Source organism: Anopheles marshallii, chromosome 2 (genome assembly GCF_943734725.1).
Source record: "Anopheles marshallii chromosome 2, idAnoMarsDA_429_01, whole genome shotgun sequence".
In the NCBI taxonomy this organism is placed as follows: domain Eukaryota; kingdom Metazoa; phylum Arthropoda; class Insecta; order Diptera; family Culicidae; genus Anopheles; species Anopheles marshallii.
The window spans coordinates 73,158,306-73,176,908 of record NC_071326.1 but is presented as its reverse complement, the minus strand read 5'-3'; the positions used below and the strand labels follow the sequence as shown (position 1 = coordinate 73,176,908).

General features: G+C 43.9%; 6 protein-coding genes across 7 annotated transcripts; 2 read left to right on the top strand and 4 right to left on the bottom strand.

Moving 5' to 3' along the window:
* Nucleotides 1–279: 279 nt before the first annotated feature.
* On the bottom strand, nt 280–4,921 carry LOC128710185 (1-phosphatidylinositol 4,5-bisphosphate phosphodiesterase gamma-1). Its single transcript, XM_053805230.1, has 10 exons — nt 4,760–4,921; nt 4,459–4,660; nt 3,878–4,392; nt 3,114–3,817; nt 2,339–2,729; nt 2,092–2,273; nt 1,834–2,017; nt 1,467–1,767; nt 617–1,384; nt 280–536 (listed from the first exon to the last, which is right to left on the bottom strand). The coding sequence occupies exons 1-10, from the start codon at nt 4,919–4,921 to the stop codon at nt 280–282; spliced, it is 3,666 nt and encodes a 1,221-aa protein (XP_053661205.1).
* Nucleotides 4,922–5,518: 597 nt separating this feature from the next.
* Nucleotides 5,519–6,508, top strand: LOC128719566 (grpE protein homolog, mitochondrial). Its single transcript, XM_053813192.1, has 4 exons — nt 5,519–5,601; nt 5,719–5,941; nt 6,007–6,168; nt 6,245–6,508. The coding sequence occupies exons 1-4, from the start codon at nt 5,519–5,521 to the stop codon at nt 6,506–6,508; spliced, it is 732 nt and encodes a 243-aa protein (XP_053669167.1).
* Nucleotides 6,509–6,986: 478 nt separating this feature from the next.
* LOC128709896 (putative pre-mRNA-splicing factor ATP-dependent RNA helicase PRP1) lies at nt 6,987–9,973 on the bottom strand. 2 transcript variants are annotated; one of them, XM_053804934.1, is made up of 8 exons: nt 9,924–9,973; nt 9,765–9,780; nt 8,474–9,731; nt 8,137–8,400; nt 7,952–8,074; nt 7,460–7,650; nt 7,211–7,373; nt 6,987–7,114 (listed from the first exon to the last, which is right to left on the bottom strand). In XM_053804934.1, the coding sequence occupies exons 1-8, from the start codon at nt 9,971–9,973 to the stop codon at nt 6,987–6,989; spliced, it is 2,193 nt and encodes a 730-aa protein (XP_053660909.1). The 2 variants fall into 2 exon arrangements, with proteins under 2 accessions (XP_053660909.1, XP_053660908.1); XM_053804933.1 differs by having other exon boundaries at nt 8,474–9,780.
* A 766-nt stretch (nt 9,974–10,739) lies between these two features.
* LOC128707219 (39S ribosomal protein L14, mitochondrial) lies at nt 10,740–11,196 on the top strand. Its single transcript, XM_053802169.1, has one exon. It carries the CDS (start codon nt 10,740–10,742, stop codon nt 11,193–11,195), a length of 456 nt encoding a protein of 151 aa, XP_053658144.1. The 3' UTR covers nt 11,196.
* A 38-nt stretch (nt 11,197–11,234) lies between these two features.
* LOC128707328 (probable ATP-dependent RNA helicase DDX56) lies at nt 11,235–13,404 on the bottom strand. The gene is made up of 6 exons (XM_053802280.1): nt 13,342–13,404; nt 12,518–13,266; nt 12,188–12,287; nt 11,781–12,121; nt 11,577–11,718; nt 11,235–11,501 (listed from the first exon to the last, which is right to left on the bottom strand). The coding sequence occupies exons 1-6, from the start codon at nt 13,402–13,404 to the stop codon at nt 11,235–11,237; spliced, it is 1,662 nt and encodes a 553-aa protein (XP_053658255.1).
* Nucleotides 13,405–15,322: 1,918 nt separating this feature from the next.
* Nucleotides 15,323–18,303, bottom strand: LOC128707992 (uncharacterized). The gene is made up of 4 exons (XM_053802948.1): nt 18,293–18,303; nt 16,513–16,666; nt 15,576–15,712; nt 15,323–15,506 (listed from the first exon to the last, which is right to left on the bottom strand). Exons 1-4 carry the CDS (start codon nt 18,301–18,303, stop codon nt 15,323–15,325), a joined length of 486 nt encoding a protein of 161 aa, XP_053658923.1.
* Nucleotides 18,304–18,603: the final 300 nt, after the last annotated feature.

The following is an 18,603-nucleotide window of genomic DNA, read 5'->3' as shown; positions in this document are numbered from 1 at the left end:
TTTTCTGTCATTTGTATAATGTTCATACATTTGTGTGTGTGTGTGTTTCATTGTATATTTATACATGTAATATAATAGTAGAGGCACATTAGATTGTTACGCGTTTCGCGCATTGTACACATACAACACACGGTTTTCCTTTTATCCGATGTTCGTTCAATACTGTTCTCGTTGGTTTAAAATAGTTAACATCCTACGCGCATAAGACACTTTCTGGGGCGACAAGAAAAAATAAAAGAGAGAGTCACACTATACCACGAAATTCCGCTCTGCTACGGTTCATTCCGTTTGCAGCGGCCGTATGCTGGTGTGTACCAGCAGGGTGGCCAACTCCAGCTCCTCACTGTACTTGTTGCGCAGTACCACGCTACGATAACCGGTGCGGATGGCACCGAGCGGAAATACCGCTTGTCCGATAAAGTTGGGCTCTCCGAACATGTCCTCGTCCTGCACCTCGAACCGGATCATTGCAAAGTGTGGATTCGCTATCCGAAATTCACAGATTTCGTTCCATATCGGGTTCAACCCGTTATCCGCTGGAAAGTTAAAACGAGAAAGAGCGATAACGTTAAGTAAATTTCGCAAGAATAACGCAAACAAATGGTACAAACATTACCTATTGCTCTGGTACGATGCTTGATGCCACCGTCAAACGATGCGCCCAACACTTCCACCTCCACTAGCGGGCTGGTAATGTTACGGCTTACTTTGCACAGATTACGTCCACCAATGATGCGCACGTTCACGATCACTTCATTCACCCCGACCAGCGTGTTCGGGTCGGTCGGATCAAACTCATCCCGAAACATAAACTCCGGTTTCAGCAAATAGCCACAGCCACCATTATCCCGAAACTTGGCCTGATTTAACTGCATCGGTTTGTCCGGCGTTTGAAAGTTCAGCGCAATCATCTGCGAACCACAGTTCCACAGAGCCGTCGGGTGATAATTCGAAGAATCCAACCGTTGCCCCTTCGGATAGACCCGGCTCAAATGGTGCCGATGGTACCGCACAAACAGGGCCCGCGTTTCCGGCTGTAGGAAATATTTCTCCGCCTTCGTTTCGGGAAAGCTGGACATTTCGTAAAACACCCACGACGCGGGATGATGTTTGAACGGTACGCTACGACAGTAGATGATGAGATCGGACATTTCCTTGGCAACGCGCGAATTGCGCTCCATCTTGCGGCGTTCGTTTTCCATGGCGCTGGCGTTTTGGGCCGCCTCCTTAATGGCATACATCCAGTCGCACGCCAGCTCTTTCGTCTGTACACCGACCTCGAACACGTTCTGCATGGTTGGATTCTGAATGCGCAGTATCCGCTCAATATCCGGATGATTACTGTAGGTCATCTCCACTACTGCACCGTGAACGTCCAGCGAACCTACCGTAACGGGGGTATAAAAAAGGCAAACCTCGATGTAAAATAAGTTCCTGATGCGAATCGAACCATTCCTGTCGTATACCTTTCTGCAAACTACCCAACATTAGGGGTTCGTTGGCACTTTCATCTACCAACGTTCCATCGTCCATAGCGCTTAGTTCCTGCACGTAGTTGGCCGGGAAGTAGTGTTGCCGTTTGCCACCGTAATCACCCAACCACCAGTCATTGCCCTTCTTCGTTACGTTCGTGATGATGGCGTGCTTGCAAAAGGACAGCTCATCGTCTCGCTGTGCCTTGTAGTCGTACAGTGCCTTCACTGTTACGTTCTCATTGGTGACCGTTGCTGGGTCCATATAACCGTACGCACCACTTTCTTCTGGAACCTGGAAAACAAAACGGATACACTTAAAAACTCATAACAGAGTAAAAAATCAGCGAAAATCACTTACATCCATTGTGTTGATACGGCGTATCATTTCGCGCGGGATAGGATACGTAAGCGTGACCTTCCGGTAGAGGGGATGCTTGGAATAGAAATTTACCAAATCTACCAAACTTTCAAACTCCATACCGCCCATTTCGTACAGACGTCCTTCTACGCGTATGCGGCAATGTTTAAATTTACCGTGCGCCCTGTGAAAAAAGAAAAGCATTCCAATTTTTGCATAAGCACAGAGCAATGCCACTTCAAGCTGAAAAACGCTTACCGGAACGAAATGACAAATGCTTTCGGTCCTTTCTCACTGGGCCGTACTAGAAAGGCACCGTCCTGTGGGATCTGATTGAGCACGATTTCTGACTGTTCGCGTGTGGTCGTATGATGGTACCATTCCTTCGTTTCGTGCTTGTTCGGCTGTGGAACCGGTTCCTTTAGTGTGATGTTAAATTCCTACAACAAAATGGAAAGGGGTTTTTGAATACCATGTGTAGAAGCTGTACGCGTCCGAAACTTACGGCACTACGGAGCGCATTCTGCCGGTAGTACATGATCAAGCTGTACAAACTTTCGAACAGTACGTTCTCCATTAGGTAGTACTTGGTGACACCTTTGTCCTGCTTGAGCTTTATGCGACAGTGGTTCGGTTTACCCTGGCGCCAGAAGGATAGACAGTAGTCCCCGACGAATGTGACACTCTCCCGCACCAGGAACGTACCATCGCCGAGGTGTGAAAATTGTTGCAACAGCTTTTCCGCCTCCTCCCGACCACCGGTCAGCTTCCCGTGGAACCAATTCTCGCCAAAGTGTAGCTCATCGTTCGACAGTACCGCACCGTCCCGTGACTGGCGGTTGGCAAAACCATTCTCTTCGCGATCGTCATCCCTACAGTCACTGTCGCGATCAGGACTGGCACGAAACAAGGATAATTAATGAAATTATTATAGTATTCTTAGGGGCAAGCATTAAAAATGAGTAAGATTTAAAGAGTGAGTGAGAAGTGAGTAATAGAACAGAATGAGTTTTAAGCGATTCAATATTCTGAGTGAGCTACTTAAGAACAAGTGAATTAAAACTGAATTGCACTCTCTCACTGGTACCTTTAAGCAACTTTTTTTAATTCACTCACTCAGTAGTAGCCGTATGTTCAACTCAATTAACACAACTGCAATTACGAATGAATACAACAATGTTGTGGATAAATTTAACTCACTAGTGATTCGTTCGACTGAACGATTCATTCACTCAGAATTGTTTTTCTCATTACTAGATCAAACCATCGTTATCCCTTACCGTTGACTGTCGGTGTAGAAGAGTTTGTGTTGGGTCAGCACGAAAAAGTGAGCATTCCAACCCTTGTCAACCGGGTCCTCCAGATACAGTATACCATTCTTGACGGTATTCCGTATATCCAGCTCGCTCTCATCATTGGCACGCATCAGTATGGCCGACTCTTTGCCCGCTTCATCCACCACAAGCATACCGTTTTCGGGCAGTTTTTTGTGCTTTAGGATTATTTTGCGCCTCAACTGCTGCGGAGACGGTAGCTGCGTTTCCGCTTTGTCGATCGGTTGCGTTAGCAACATCTCGCCAAATACCTCTTGCATCGCCTGAGCCATCCGGCGTTGCTGAGTCAGGGAACAGTTCTGCTCGATCGATAGTATCAGCGGATAGTCGGAGGTGATAAACGCGTGCTCTTTGATCGTACGTATAACATCCATAAATTTGATGCGCGTCGTAAAAGTGTGGCCATGAAATATTAGCGGCATATTATCCGGACCGTCCCAGCAATCCAGCTCAATACAACGGCATCCCATACGCAACGCACGGGCATATGCTTCCACCGATGACTCGCTAGAAAATTGATCCCCTGTCAGGTAGGTGTTGTGTGACGACGAGATCCAGTAGTGGGAAAGCGGTCTACTCATGTCCTGATACACCGTATCGCACCGCTTGTCCCAGATTTCGTTTTGGCGGGAGAATAAAAAGTCGATAAACTGAAACGAAACATCGGGCATTAGCGGCGAAATCGCTAGCCATATCGGCCACTGTCTTACCTCGTGCAAACGCAGATAAGGTTCGCTCACATCACGTGCTGGGTCTTGTATGTAATTGTTGATAAATTTCGCCACCGTTTCCTCACTGTGCCCCCCGTTACTTTCGTCCTCTTGTTGCTCTTTGGTGAGAAACTTTCGAAACTCCTGCAGCGTGACCGTTTGGCCGTTCTGGCTGTACGTGGTCATGCGAACACCGTCGAAATACTCCGGTAACGCATTCGGCGGCAGTATCAAGCGCTGATACAGCCGGGTAAAATCATCAAACCCGAGCTCGTTCCGGCGCCGGGTATCCACCTCGTGGAAGACTTCATTCAGCTTGGCGGTGGATATTTTACAGTTGATCTTGGGTAGAAAGGAACGAATATCCTTCAGGCTGGCGGTACCGTTCGCTTCCATTAGGTAAAATTCCCGCCGAAGCCACCGCTCAATCTGCAACCAGTACGGTGAGGTTAGGGTGTCTGAGATCAGATACTTCAGTCCTTTCATCCACATGTCGGCTTCTTTTTCGGAAATCGCTACAAAAGATGCAAAAGAAGCTAAGTTAGGTAATGAGAAACTTCGAACGGGTTCCACTAACGTACCCACGATCGAAACGGTTCGCAGTTTAAAATCGTTCCCATGCAGAATGACGAAACATTTGCGTGGTTCAATCTTCTTCGTCTCTTCGGGCCACTTTTCAAAATCTTTCGATTTTTTGCCGGGGCGCATCTCCTTCACCTCACGCAATTCCAGCGATCCTTCGTAGTTGCTACGACCGTTCGTCTGTATCGAGGACCATATTATCTGCAAAGCAAAGGGAATCATGAAAATTTTGAATCCGTTCCATCAACCTACCATATGGTAGCCACTCCATTCCCATCATATCTCCTTCCCTTTACCAACCTGTCGCGTTTCGCGGCGTAGCATAAGCGTTTTCGTTTCCGGCCGCTTGCGGGGATAAAACTTCTGGATCACTGTGCCCCGTTCCAGCTGGCAAATTATTTGTTCCATCTCACCAAGCGCTGCCAGGCAGCTGGTGGCCGTACCACCGATACTGAAACTCATCCCGACTGAATCGTTGTTGTGGGGGATCTGTGCAACGAACCAGCGCAATAGCGCACTAGCTATTTATCGTACGACGGGGGTTATCAACGTGGGTCTGCACTACGGAAACGGCGACTGTACGCGATCTTGGAAAACATTGTTCCCGTTCAAAACTACCAAGAAGGCAACATGGAAAAAGAAAGTTTCGTTTCTATCTTCGGCAGGCAAAACGTAAGACGAAAAAAGAATAATAAACGTTGGTCGGAAGTGAAATGTCAAAAGATCGGAGGTGGTGCATAGTGGGACAGCAGCTGGACCATTCTGGGCGAATCAACAAAAGACATGATGGATCACACTTTTTGGTCCTATTTTACCGGAAAAGGGGTTTGTTCGTACGAACACTGCCATATTAGTAATGAAATAATTTAAAACCAGGTTTTTGTAATATTAAATTCTCCAATGCAGATGTCCCTCATACATGACGAAATAGGAATCTGTCAAATGAGCAGCAAGTGACATTAGGCAGATAAAAATACGGCAGCGATACTTGCACATTGTTGTGTTATTTTGGGGTGAAACAATCGAGTTTTTGGCGCATTTGATCTTGCCCAGTCCAAGATGTATCGTTCTAAAACTGCACTAAGTTTGATCCAGCAACTGGACCGATTAGGCTTAGCATCCAGAAACAGCTTAGCTACACGGTAGGCGTTTACACGTTTTTCGGCAACCCGGTGAAATGAGATGATGTAACTCGGGCACCGCACGGGGCAATAGGCCGTTCAATGCGCATCGTATTAATTACGCTTTTCTTCCACCAGCCACATGCAAACGATGAGTGTAACACAAGCATCGCACATTCGGCATTCTTGGTCGATTTATTCCCATTATCCTGCGCATGGGATTCAAACGAGAACTTTCAGTACCGAGAAGGATACAGCACGTGTCGAGGAACAGACCGAGAATGAAAAGAAGCTAACACATGAAATGGAAGAGATGCGTAAAGAAAACGCCGAACTAACAGAAAAACTTAAAACATACGATGTAAGTAGCGCATTCTGTTTGATATAGTGCCTTCCAATAACCGATCGATACTTGCTTCAATACAGGATAAATACAAACGTGCTCTGGCGGAGAGTGAGAATATTCGCCGGCGGTTAACGAAACAAATCGACGATGCGAAACTATTTGGCATTCAAGGTTTCTGCAAAGACCTGCTGGAGGTGGCAGATATTTTGGGCCATGCCACGGAAGCTGTCCCCAAGGATGAGGTAATGCTGGTCACGCATTTCAAATGTTGAATGCACCACACTCACATATACATCCCTACCTCTTTGTTTCGTTTAGATTTCAGATAAGAATCCCCATTTGAAGAATCTTTTCGAGGGACTTTCAATGACGCGGCAACAGCTCAACAGTGTGTTTAAACGGCACGGACTGGAAACGGTGAATCCGATGAATGAAAAGTTCAACCCCAATCTGCACGAAGCATTGTTCCAGCAGGAAGTGGCGAACGTGGAACCCAATACAGTCGTAGTGGTCAGTAAAATCGGATACAAGCTGCATGACCGCTGCATACGTCCCGCACTAGTTGGTGTAACGAAGGGTTAATGAAGATCAATGGATACGTACAAGGAGAAAGAAGGGCACACCAGTCGAATGGGAAATGGATATCGATTTAATGTCCTTCCCTGGAAGGACACGCGTATAATTCCACAATAAAAATAACTCTAGCGCGTGTTTCAAACACACAACCCAACGTAATTAAATGTTTGTTAAAGTTTCCCAAACTTATCATTCTTTCGTCACGAGTGTAATCTGGGAAAAGTTCTGGGCTTTGGAAGGTTTACGTATCTATAGCGTTTTATTTTTACCAGCCGTATATTTCTCACATAGGGAACGTAACCAAAGAGCCGCCATTTCGCTTGGTTTTGTGTAAATGTTGTGTATGGGGGGGTGGTGAAGGCGGTCGACCAAAAACAGGAATAAACTTAAAAGCAGATTATACTCTCTCCGAAAAGCTCACACTTGGATGCGCTACCTTACCTAGGATGTTTTAGGTATAAGTGCAAAAGGGCTTCACGACCGTTTAAAACCCTTGCTGGAACTGTTTCGAATCCATGCGGGCCAGTATCAGCTCCAACTGACGCTTTGCCTCGCACAGTGGGAAATTATTCATATCGTAGTACTGTGGTGCAATCTGCAGCAACCATTCGGCTGAAAAGGAAAGAAAATAATACGTTAGTAAATTCGTAGTTTTCATAGATCCGTCATTATATTGCACAAGCATAGAAGCTTCATTGGAAAACTTACGCTTTACATCAGTAACAGTTCTGATGTAGTTTTTCGTCGTGAGCACAAATTCATTGTAAATCACCCATTCCGGTTTGTGGTCGAGACAGGTGGACGGGTGCAGCTGTACCACTTGGTTATCCTTTATCGTCTGATAATGCTTGGTACGTTCCAAATGAGCAACCTTTAGAATAGAGAACAACAAGTGAATCAATTTCGTTTTAAAGGTAATGAAATGAATAAAAGATAGCCGGGAAATGGGACAAGTACCTGCATGAAGAAGCCCTGCACCAATGCTTTGCGAATGTTAAAATAGTATTCTCGCGATGTAAAGTCCGTACTCGTGCGTTGCAGCTGGAAGCGATCCATGATACGGGCTAACTGTTGTCTTACATTATCGGCCGATTTTAATGAACGATAGTTGATGAAGTTATCGTAGCACCATCCCTGATCTTCGTTATCTAAAATAAAAAAAAACAGAGCAGAAATAGGTTTCGTTAGTCTATGCAGGTTCACGAGCGCTGTGCGATACAGCTCGAACGAGCCCGATATAGATAATCCATGAGAGTCAAAAATCGGCACAACAATCTCAAGAGGGTAGGCCTGCCATTTCTGGCAATTTCTTTGACCTTATTTATCCGTAGCAGGATAGTCAGTCCTGCGTACGGAGGGTTAGTCCGAATGATATTTTAGACCGGTCCTGTCCTGTTGAGACCGGCACCGCAATCAATACATCACCAGACCACCCGCTAGCACACTTACTTTGTTTAAAAGCATGGTATACGTTCAACAGCGTCAGATGGTCACCATCAACGTGCGCAAAACGCATCTTAGCATCATCGGCTGCTTTTTTCATTTCGTTCGGTCGCACGAAGCACTGCGGAACTGTGAAAAAAAAGTAAATATGTTATTTCCATTCAAATCATTTCTTCAATCGTGACCCATACCTGATAACATTGCCGTGATGGACAAGATCTCGTTGGAACAGTTGTGCTGACAGCTTGCAATCAACATTTTCGCAAGCTGAGGATCGAGCGGAAATTCTGCCATCACCGCACCAAGATCCGTCAGATTGCCATCGTCATCCAGGGCGGCCAAATAGTTGAGCAGCTCTAGCGCGCGCATCAACGTTTCCGGTGCAGGCGGGTCCATAAAATCAAAGTGGACCAAATCGTCAATTCCGAGCTTCTTCAGCTGTAACACCACCGTACCTAAGAAGAGATCACAAAATTATTGGCATGAGATTTAGCACAACATTAGCAGCAAAGGTATTTCGCTTCTTACCCAAATTTGAACGCAAAATTTCCGGATATGTATTATCCTGCATCTCCGTCTTGTAGGCCTTCTCCGTGTACAGGCGGAAACATTTGCCGGGCCGTGTACGACCGGCACGACCGGCACGTTGCTGAGCCGACGCTTTACTGATGGGCGAAACGAGCAGACTCTCAACGCGAATGCGCGGATTGTATACCTTCTGTTTGCTGAAGCCCGGATCAATCACAAACACAACGCCATCGATGGTAAGCGATGTTTCCGCAATATTCGTCGATATGACAACCTTCCGTCCGATGGCACCATTCTGACGTTTCGGTGGTGCTGGTTCGAAAATCTTCTGCTGCATCTGTGGTGGCAGCGTAGAGTACAGCGGAATACACTTAAGCTCACCCACATCCGGTCCTAGATTGTCAATTTCGCGCTTAACACGTTTGCAAGCTTCTTCAATCTCTTCCTGTCCGGTTAAGAACATCAGGATGTCACCCTCGATCTCTTCGCACATGTGAATTTGAATGACGGTACGGATGGCTGCCTCCAGATAATCACGTTCCGGTTCCGGGGTGTAGAAGATCTCTACCGGATGCGTACGGCCAGGTACATTCATCAGCGGCGCATTGTCGAAGTACTGCTGGAACTTTCCCGCGTCCAGTGTAGCCGACATCACGACCAGCTTCAAATCCTTGCGCTGCCGAATCACTTCCTTCAGCACGCCCATCAACAAATCCGTTGCCAACGTCCGTTCGTGAGCTTCGTCGAGCAGTATGACCTGGTACGCTTCCAGCATCGGATCACTCATGCCCTCGCGCAACAACATACCGTCCGTCATGTACTTCAACAGCGTACGTGGACTGGAACAGTCCTCAAAACGAATGCTGTACCCAACCTCCTGCCCTAGCACGACGTCCATTTCCTCCGAAACACGTTGAGCCACCGACATGGCAGCTACTCGACGGGGCTGAGTACACGCAACTCCCTTCGAGCTCGTCTGCAGCGCGTACTCCACACACCACTGAGGTATTTGGGTCGTTTTGCCAGATCCGGTTTCGCCGACCAGCACGATACACTGATGTTCCGATAGCAGCCGCATGAAATCCGTCTTGTACTCGAACACTGGCAACGTGATGCGTTTTTTGTACAAATTGTAATAATTCTGACTGTAGGCAACTCCGTTCAGCGGGTTCTTTCCTCCTGACTCATTGCCAGCCGCTCCTACTACCGCTTTCGATCCAGAACTCGTACCCGAGGTGGATGAACCGCCGGAATCGAGCTTGGATGAGCTAGCACCGGCCGCACCCTCGGCAGCAGCTTTCTCCTCCCTGAAATCAGTTCCACACGATTAGAAAGAGTAAATTCTTCCCCCACCGCACTACTGTTGACGCCATATTTACGACAATAGAGAAATGTGCTCTACGGGTGAACACCTATGCGGAGGAAGAGCGCGCGCAACGTGCCTACTTACCGTCGTCTCTTGATGAATGGATCCATCACTTCAATACGCCGCTTGGACATTTTCCACTGGATTTAAGTTGTCCGCAATAACAGTACACAATGGCTGTGCGATAATAATTCTATCCCGAGGCTGAGCACGTTTTCAAACCGGCTTTTCTCGGGTTCTAACCCTGTTTACGCGACAGCCACTTCCTCCTCTACAGCGTGGGAAAAACGAAATGTCTTCCTTTTCTTCTTCGCTATTCTGCCACACTGTTTGATACGGTGCTTCGTGCAAAGTACCTCAATCACAAGAAATTACATGCACAGGAAACACACCGAGTTACCGAAGCACTGCAGAACATCGCAAAGAAGGCTTTTACAACTCAATTTAACAATGATTGCCTTTGGAACCTTTAATAAAGTCGGCAAACAATTGCAGCCACACTATTGATCCCGGGTTGCATGCTTCCATTCCTGAAAAATGGCGTTCGGAAACGTCAAACGCGGTGCTATTCAGCGTTTCAGCACACACAAGGTTAACAGAGAATACTTCAATGAGGTGTTCCCGATATTCAGTGTGGATGGTTGGAATAAAAAAGTGAGCTGAACATGGCATTTTATCATAAAAAAGGAAACATTTTTACGAAATGTATTGAATTTTTACTAAGATCTAAACTGTTTTTCATTCATCACACACATTTTGCCGGTTTGCATTTGTGCACCTTGCGCTGTACAAATCTTGTAGCATGTGCTTCTCGTTGACAGGACCTCAAAGCTAAACAAAAGGTTTCTTTTGGCCGGTTACGCAAAAACTCTCGCAGCAGGCCTAGTTTTCTTCTGCAAAATGCTGCGGAATTCTTTCGGCGTTCTCTACCAATCCACCAACTTGGCCCGCACAATCCACACTACAGCCGCGTGTAATGAAATTCGCAAATTGGCTCGACTCCGCGTAGTCGACAACAGTGAAATCGGCAAACGAGCGATGGCCGAGGGCAAACCACCGAAGTGTATACACGTTTACAATAAACAAAGCGTCGGGCGGATTGGCGACAAGGTGCTGGTTGCGATCAAGGGCCAGAAAAAGAAGGGCATTCTGGTGGGATGTAAACAGTTTCAGAAACCGAAGATTCCCAAGTTCGACAGTAACAACTTGGTGCTCATCGACGACAATGGTACACCGCTGGGGACGCGCATCCACGTGCCCATTCCGACCATCCTGCGTACCATCTTGAAGGAGAAAACTCAGGCAAAAGGAGCGGACTACACGAAATTGCTCGGTATAGCAAGTAGATTTGTTTAATAAACCAGAACGGTGTTGTATAACAGGATTAAAGGCTGTTTACATTCTTGACTTCTTCGTGTAATCGATCCCGTCCACCAGCAGTGGATCATCTTCGTCGGCCTTGGATTGCCTTTTCTTGGCCTGTGCGTGTCTTTCCAGCAGCTTCTTCCTACGTTTTGCGTTCATAATGTCAACCATCGGTTTCAGGGCCTCGGGGACAAGATATTCCGGTACGTCTCCCATGTGTTCTTGTACTTGCACCGTGTGTAGTTGTCGGTCGTGTCGCAGCGTTTGCAAATCTCGTGGATTTTCCTCAAAGAACGACTGTGAAAGGGGATTGAAACATAATTACATGAAAAAGGGCGTAGGGTTTCCATTTAATCTTGCGGCATTATTTACCTTTAACTTTTCTGAATTAAATATCTCCATTTTTAACTCTTTCACACGAGCTTCTCTGATCGAAAGCTTTGTAATTGCACGCCATGCGTCCTTGGCGCGGTATCTGAATGCTTCCACCTCTTCAAAATTGAAATTGAAATCCCTGTAAAGATAATGACGGATGTAACGATTTGCAGGAATGGCATATTCCAGTTGGAAACATACTTCATCTTAAATTCCATATCACCGGCCAGAGTTTGAAGAAATTCTTCCACCCTTTTCTTCGTTTCCAACTCATTGACACTGACGAACGAGAGTACGCTGCCGTTGTTCTTTCCGCGTGCCGTTCGACCCGCACGATGAATGTACGAGTTGATATCGGAAGGAAAATCAAAGTTTACCACACACGACACACACTGGAAGTCGATCCCTCGGGAAACGCTAGATTCCGATTCGGTTTGTTGAAGTATTTGCTTTGTGGAAGGTTTTTTAGAACTTTTCTTCTTGACCAGCTTTGGATCGTCCGTCATTTGTTCATCCGAAGCGATGATCGTATCATAGACACCCTGTGGAATGAAGTTGTTTTGGATACATTTAAAAAAGGTCATTCTAACAACATTTTTGATCCCTACCTGATTGAATTGGTTCACTGTGTGGCACCGGATTTTTATGGGCAGTTCCGAATTCAAAATGCACGAACGAATGCCAAACTGTTCCAGGAATAGTTTTAATCTGTAATAAAGAAACAATTATTACTATCCGTTTCATTGCCATTGCTATAGAATCATTTTTTTCCGATATACGCTTCAGAGAGAAGATTAGTCCAGCTTTCATGCGACTGCCAATGAATAGTAACGAAATTGAACTCGTTACCCGTTCAATGCGGTCTCCAGTTGGGAAAGGATTTCATCAAGAGTAATGTATGATTCGAAGTGCCGCTGATTGGCATCAGTTTTGCTTACCTGTAACACTGGTCTACTGATTTCACGAAAACAATGCACTTCCCCTGAATCAACTTCAACTTCAGCACGGTGTACAGTATCGCTGCCTTGTCCATCTCTTCCGCTTCGATTTGATAGTGCGCCAACTGACTGCCGACCGCCAAATGAGGCTCCTCCAGCTTCAGTATTACAGGGTTGTGAAGAATCATCTTTTTCAGCGCAACCACATCATTTTCCAACGTAGCCGAACAGAGCACCGACTGATGGACGGGTGGGAAATGTTTCAACACTTCTTTCAAATCCTTTTCAAACCCAAACGAAAACATAAGATCGGCCTCATCGATCGTTACACAGCGCAGACTTTCACGAACGTTAAGTGTACCGTCGGCGAGTACGGCACGTAAACGAGCCGGCGTCGATACAACAATATCCGGACGCTCAGAAAGCAGATGCCGTTGGGTAGCTTTTTCTTCCTTCGATGAAAGATCTACTACCCGCATCATAGGCCCGCACGAGTACGTTAGATTGGCGAACACTTTGGAAATTTGGTGGCAAAGGTCCTGGCTTGGGGCCATCACTAGTACGGACGTTTCACGAACCGCTGTCTCTCTTTTATACCGCAGAACGTTCTGTATGATTGGAATGGCGAATGCGGCAGTCTTTCCTGAACCGGTACGGGCACGTATGAGCACATCCTTACCCTCCAGCAGGAACGGTATGGCCTTCTCCTGCACCAGTGTTGGAGAGATCCATCCCAACCGTGCTATATCCTGTACAGATGGACAAATGGTGAAATGATTAAGATTCAAAGGATTTATAACTGCGTTCGTGCTAAGAATATTTACCCGCAACAATCGATCGTCTAGCTCAAGCTCGTGAAAATTCAGTCCGGCCTCTGGTTCGCCCATGTTTGAATGTACCTGTTTGTGTATTTTAATTTACGTAGCGCGTGTTTCGCTACTGACAGCTCAAATGGCAGCTTCTTTCGGTCAAGGTGTGTAAACATGAGATAGTCTTTATTTAAAATATTTAAACCGTTACAGGAAGATCAAAACTCGTGGACTGTGTTAAATTTAGCGCAGTTAAATTTGGCAATAGAACCGTTCATATGAAATGAAAAAAGCACCATCAATCTGCATTGAGCATTACGAATTTTGCTGACTAATTACGATCGATGGTTTGTTCATACTATCAACTCCACCTCGTAGCGGAGAAATTGTACTTCGACATGCAGTTTATGTTTGCGGATTAAAAATGTGTGATATTTTCCATTGGGAGGACGGAATAAATGCCAAAATGGTTGTAAGGTTTCTGAAAAAGATTTGTATACATCTGTAGAAAAGGTTCATTTTATTCTGGCCATGTTTTAACTGAAACGAAAGAAGTTAATAAAAAAAAAACTCACTCCTGAGCAAGTTGCGTAGCTCAGTCGAAGTCGCGTTCTGATGAGCCTTTCTTGACGCTGGACGGCTACGAAAGGATAGGAAGTGCTGTTGACGAATCACTGATCAAGTCCCTGGAGATATTCTCCAGTGATTCGGGAGAAGGGTACGAAGCGTTGCTTGGAAATTGACTTCTTCATCCAGAATGCCCCAGCATTTGAAAAACTTTCCGATGTGCTCGATATAACATTTTTGGACAATTTTTGATGGTCTACTCTAATAGTTTCGTAATAAAAATTTGGCAATAGAAGTGTTGAAAATGTGCTTCATTGGGTTGTAATAAGGTTTCGATGAATGGAGAGGTAATGGTCGTAATCAATTACACCTCCTACATTTAGTTGTCTTTTGTATTTGGGACATTTAAGTTTGCAATGCATAACTTGATAAACTTTTATGATTCCTCATTCAAAAATTCTTCATAACCTTAAAATTAATGATTTAATTTAATTAAACCATTAAATTAATTAATTTAAATCTGTTTTGGATTGGTGCAAGAATAAAAAAAAATGCATGTAAACGCCTGCAGGTTAGGCAATGCGCTTCACACATCACTCGGGATTTGATCAATTTGAAAAAAAGCAGGATAGTTATTAAGAAAACATCTTCATACTTATTGTCTTTACATCAAAGGTTGTGATAAAGTTCACTATTATTACGCATTATACTATCTTTGCTAACTCTTTGTATTAAACAGACTCTATGGATGAGCTTCAGGAATTATAAAGCAAGAGAATTTTTAAGAAGTTAAACATTCTGGACTCTTTACAGCTGGCAGTAGCACAATAATAAATGGAACTCTAACTGAAATGTTCATTCCACTGCTGTTCTTTGAGTGCTATTTTACAAGCACTTTAATGCATAAAGCCGTTCTTATTCCATTCGAAGGATATGCGTGAAGGTAACTTGATACTTTTGTTGTTCCTGAGCGTACGGCGTATGATGGCGAGTAGTCTCGGAAGCTGTTTTTGACGCTGGTGTAAAACAAAAGCGGTTGAAAAGGTTAACGCCGGAGGAAGCATAATGTGGGATAACAAGAATGTCAAAATATTGATTTGATGAATAAAGGTAACGAGGTCAGTGGTGATAAAAGTGCTGAAACGTGCGTCGAAAAAGCACACAAAAGTACCTTAATGCTTCCCGGTTTTCTGGGGGGAGTTATTTCACGTATGATGGAGACAACGTGTAGCCACGGAATTAATGATTTATTTTTTTTATTTATTATTTATTTAACCAAATTGATTAGATTTCTCGTCAGTGTTTTGTTTGCTATTTCTGCATTCTACATACCACACAATAGCCCTTTCCTTGTAGTTAATTAATCTTACTTAATTGTTACATCATACTTTACGGAACTAAGTTATCCGCCGGCTATGGCCAAGTAATCTCATTCGTTGCCAAACAGGCTCATAAACCTTAGCATTGTTCGGGCGGAATACAAACAAAGCGGATAGCGACGGTAGCATTTCTTGTAGTTTTCCTTCACCTTCAGGTTATCGTTGTATTTCAACCCATTCTCGAAGGATTCCTTCAGTGGCCGTGGGATTGTTTTGCTGTTCTCTACGCTGAAGCTAAAAGATACGGAAGTTATGTTAAAAATAGAAAACGAAATCTTCATCTTCTATCACCAGTTTACGTACGCCATAAAGTCATAAATTATCTTCGCCTGCTCATCCTGCAGTTCGGCACCGGCGGCCAATTGGCAGATGAGGGAAAATGCGCACTTGAGCGGATCGGTTTGGAGCATTTTGTTCCAGTTGATTTTTGCCTCAAACTCCTGGTTGTGTAGGGAATAGAATAAATATTGCAATTTGAAATGAAATAACGATAAAGAACTGTCTGTTTGGCGATAGACTTCAGACCATGCAACGGACGGATGGCGAGGACGACGTTGTTGTGTTACCTTTACCATGTAAATTTAATTACACCCGTGCATCCTTATCGCAGTAGGCTCATGTAAATGGAAAATTCTACCAAACGCTCCTCCCACTTTTTCCACCAGGAGTAGAAAATGTCCCGACACGCGCATGGCGAACATATTTTGCCAAACCGTCCGAAGGTTGGTTCTGCTTCGGAAAAACACACCGCACACACCCTTTACATTCGATTATGGCTGGCGCTCAGTCCCCATTGGAAAATACATAACACACACAATAACCTAATGGCGGTTACACGGGCTCTGTGTTGTAAGCCATTATTTCTTCCCGAGACCTACATTTCCCTTTCGCGCGGGGAGAGGGCAAAAAGCAAGTGAACAGGACCCACCGTACACACCTCCCAATGTGCATTAACTGGATAACTATCCATGTTCTTATGTTGCAAAATATTAGTTCGCATCCGCGCCGGGACGATAGCCTTAAAAGGATTGCACAGTGTGAAGCATTGCACTAAAGAAATGGGTTTTCCCTATTCTATTGCTCCTTTTTTTTCTCTCCTCCCCTGTTTCGATCTAAGTAGACGTCAAATGACCAAAGGCATTTTTCCACATTGCAACCATTATAGTTAATGCGTTTTTCAACTTGTGCGATACTTTGGATGGTGTCTGGACGGAAAAATGGTTTTCACAATTTCACTTACCAGCAGTGCAGCGGTTCGATTGAAGGATAACGATGGGCCAAGATCTCGTTTCCCGGAGCTCATGAATAGTGGTTTCGATAGTTTCATGAAGTCTTGCGCCAACAGATGTAACGTGTAAAGGGATCCCAGCGTTACTATACCAAGTATAATCAATCTGAGATGGGAGATAAGGAAAGATGGAAAGTGATTTAAAAAAATACGATGGGCAAATGAATGGTGATGCGTTTGATACATTGTCCCGTCGGCAGAATTTGATCTATAATTTTTATTTCACAACCTCATTTCTCAATTCAAATGATGCTATTATTCAGTTAATCTATTCAAAATCTCGCACAATTTATCTAACTGACATATTATAAACATTTCTCTTTTAATGCTGAAAAATTTTAAATGAGAGCTTCAAATTTTAGTCTTCGTAATCAGATGTGGAAAAATGCTTCCTTTAAACAACTTGATTCATCCTATCGAAAAAGAAGATATTTATTGGAGTGATGTTTAAGTACAGATTAGGATACATAAGAGAACTTGATGAAATTTTGCTTTAGGAAAAAATGGGACCTATTCATCTCATAATATTCTTGAAGTTCAAAGCAATATCCATATTTTAATTCTATTTAAGTGAATTTGAACTGGAAGCTCAAATCGATCGGTTAAACTTTGTTAAAAGATAAGTCGTTAAAGATGAAGATTAAAAATCTTTACCTTGCTGTGCCGATAAAGAAGCAACGACATTAGATAAATCAATTTAATTACTCAAATAAATGGTAAAATATCAAATTGCTCTAATGTCCATATTTAGGAATAAACTTCTTCAAAACTTAAAGGTACTGTTGACTGTTCGAATGTGAACTGTTGAAAAGAACAGCAAATTTGATTTGTTTTGAAATAGTAACTGATGACTTATGGATGAAAAGCGAGTAGGTAGAGGTTATTTTAATAAGAATCTCGAGATTTTATGTATCGATTTAATGTAGTTATGAACACCGTTTTTAATTGGCTTCCCTTCCTGGCCGTATGTAGGATTTTGTAAGAAGTTAGAAAAAAGAGTAATGAAATATGACGAAATTCGAACAACTTCCAAATAGGACGAACTGTTCCTGAGTTTTGTAGAGTCATGAACTTCAGGTGATGTTTGCGACAAAACACACTTTTTAGAATTTTTTAAGCTAATATCAATATTATTTAACTATACTTGAAGATATATAACCAAGTGTCGTCATTTCCAGACAACATTATCAAAAATGCTAGCATTCACATATAAGTAGTCTCAAGTGTTCAAAGCAAGAATTTCCGGCCTGATCCGTTCGACATTTTAAATTTGCTACTGTTCTTTGGAGTATGTCGTCATGTTTTTTCAGGTTTCAGAGGTCTTCAAATTGAGTGCAACGTCGTTTGATATGAGTTATTTAGAATATTTTTTCTACGAACGACTTGACTATTTCACTATACAACTGCAACGGCGTATTGGCTTTGCACTTCAGTACAAATTAGCCGAAATTCGTCTATTCTAGCTCCATAATTAAATCAGGACCATAATGAGCCTGTGATGATTTTGAATCCATATAATTCATACCAGCGCTTCAACTTAATCTTTTCAATGTTATGTATCGATAGGTAATTGATGTTTCTTTACACAAGAGTATAGCTCCTAGCAGAGCTTTAAAAATTCTGTTTAAACCATATTATTGGCCGAATATCTTCGCCTGGGTCTTATATTTTCTTATCACACATTAAAATTCACCAAAATCAAAGTCAATCACTGAAATCACAAAAACCCTACCTCCATCCCATTGTAACTGTAGCGTGCGTCGTTTCCAACGCCAATCACTATTTACATAACACTTTGCGAAGTACTCCAACAGCCCAATATGGCAGATTCTGCTCACTAAATGTTATCACCGTAAACACACTTTCGCTCTGCTTAGACCACCGCCCAGGCTTGGTTTTTTTCACACACGCACACCAACCATTGCTCCGCTATGGATCACGTTTCCACTTTGCCTCTGTTTTTATGTTGCACCCTCAAAAATCGATTAACACCCAAAGATCCTCCGAGATCGCGATTTGCGGTTGCGTTTTGCCCGTACGGTG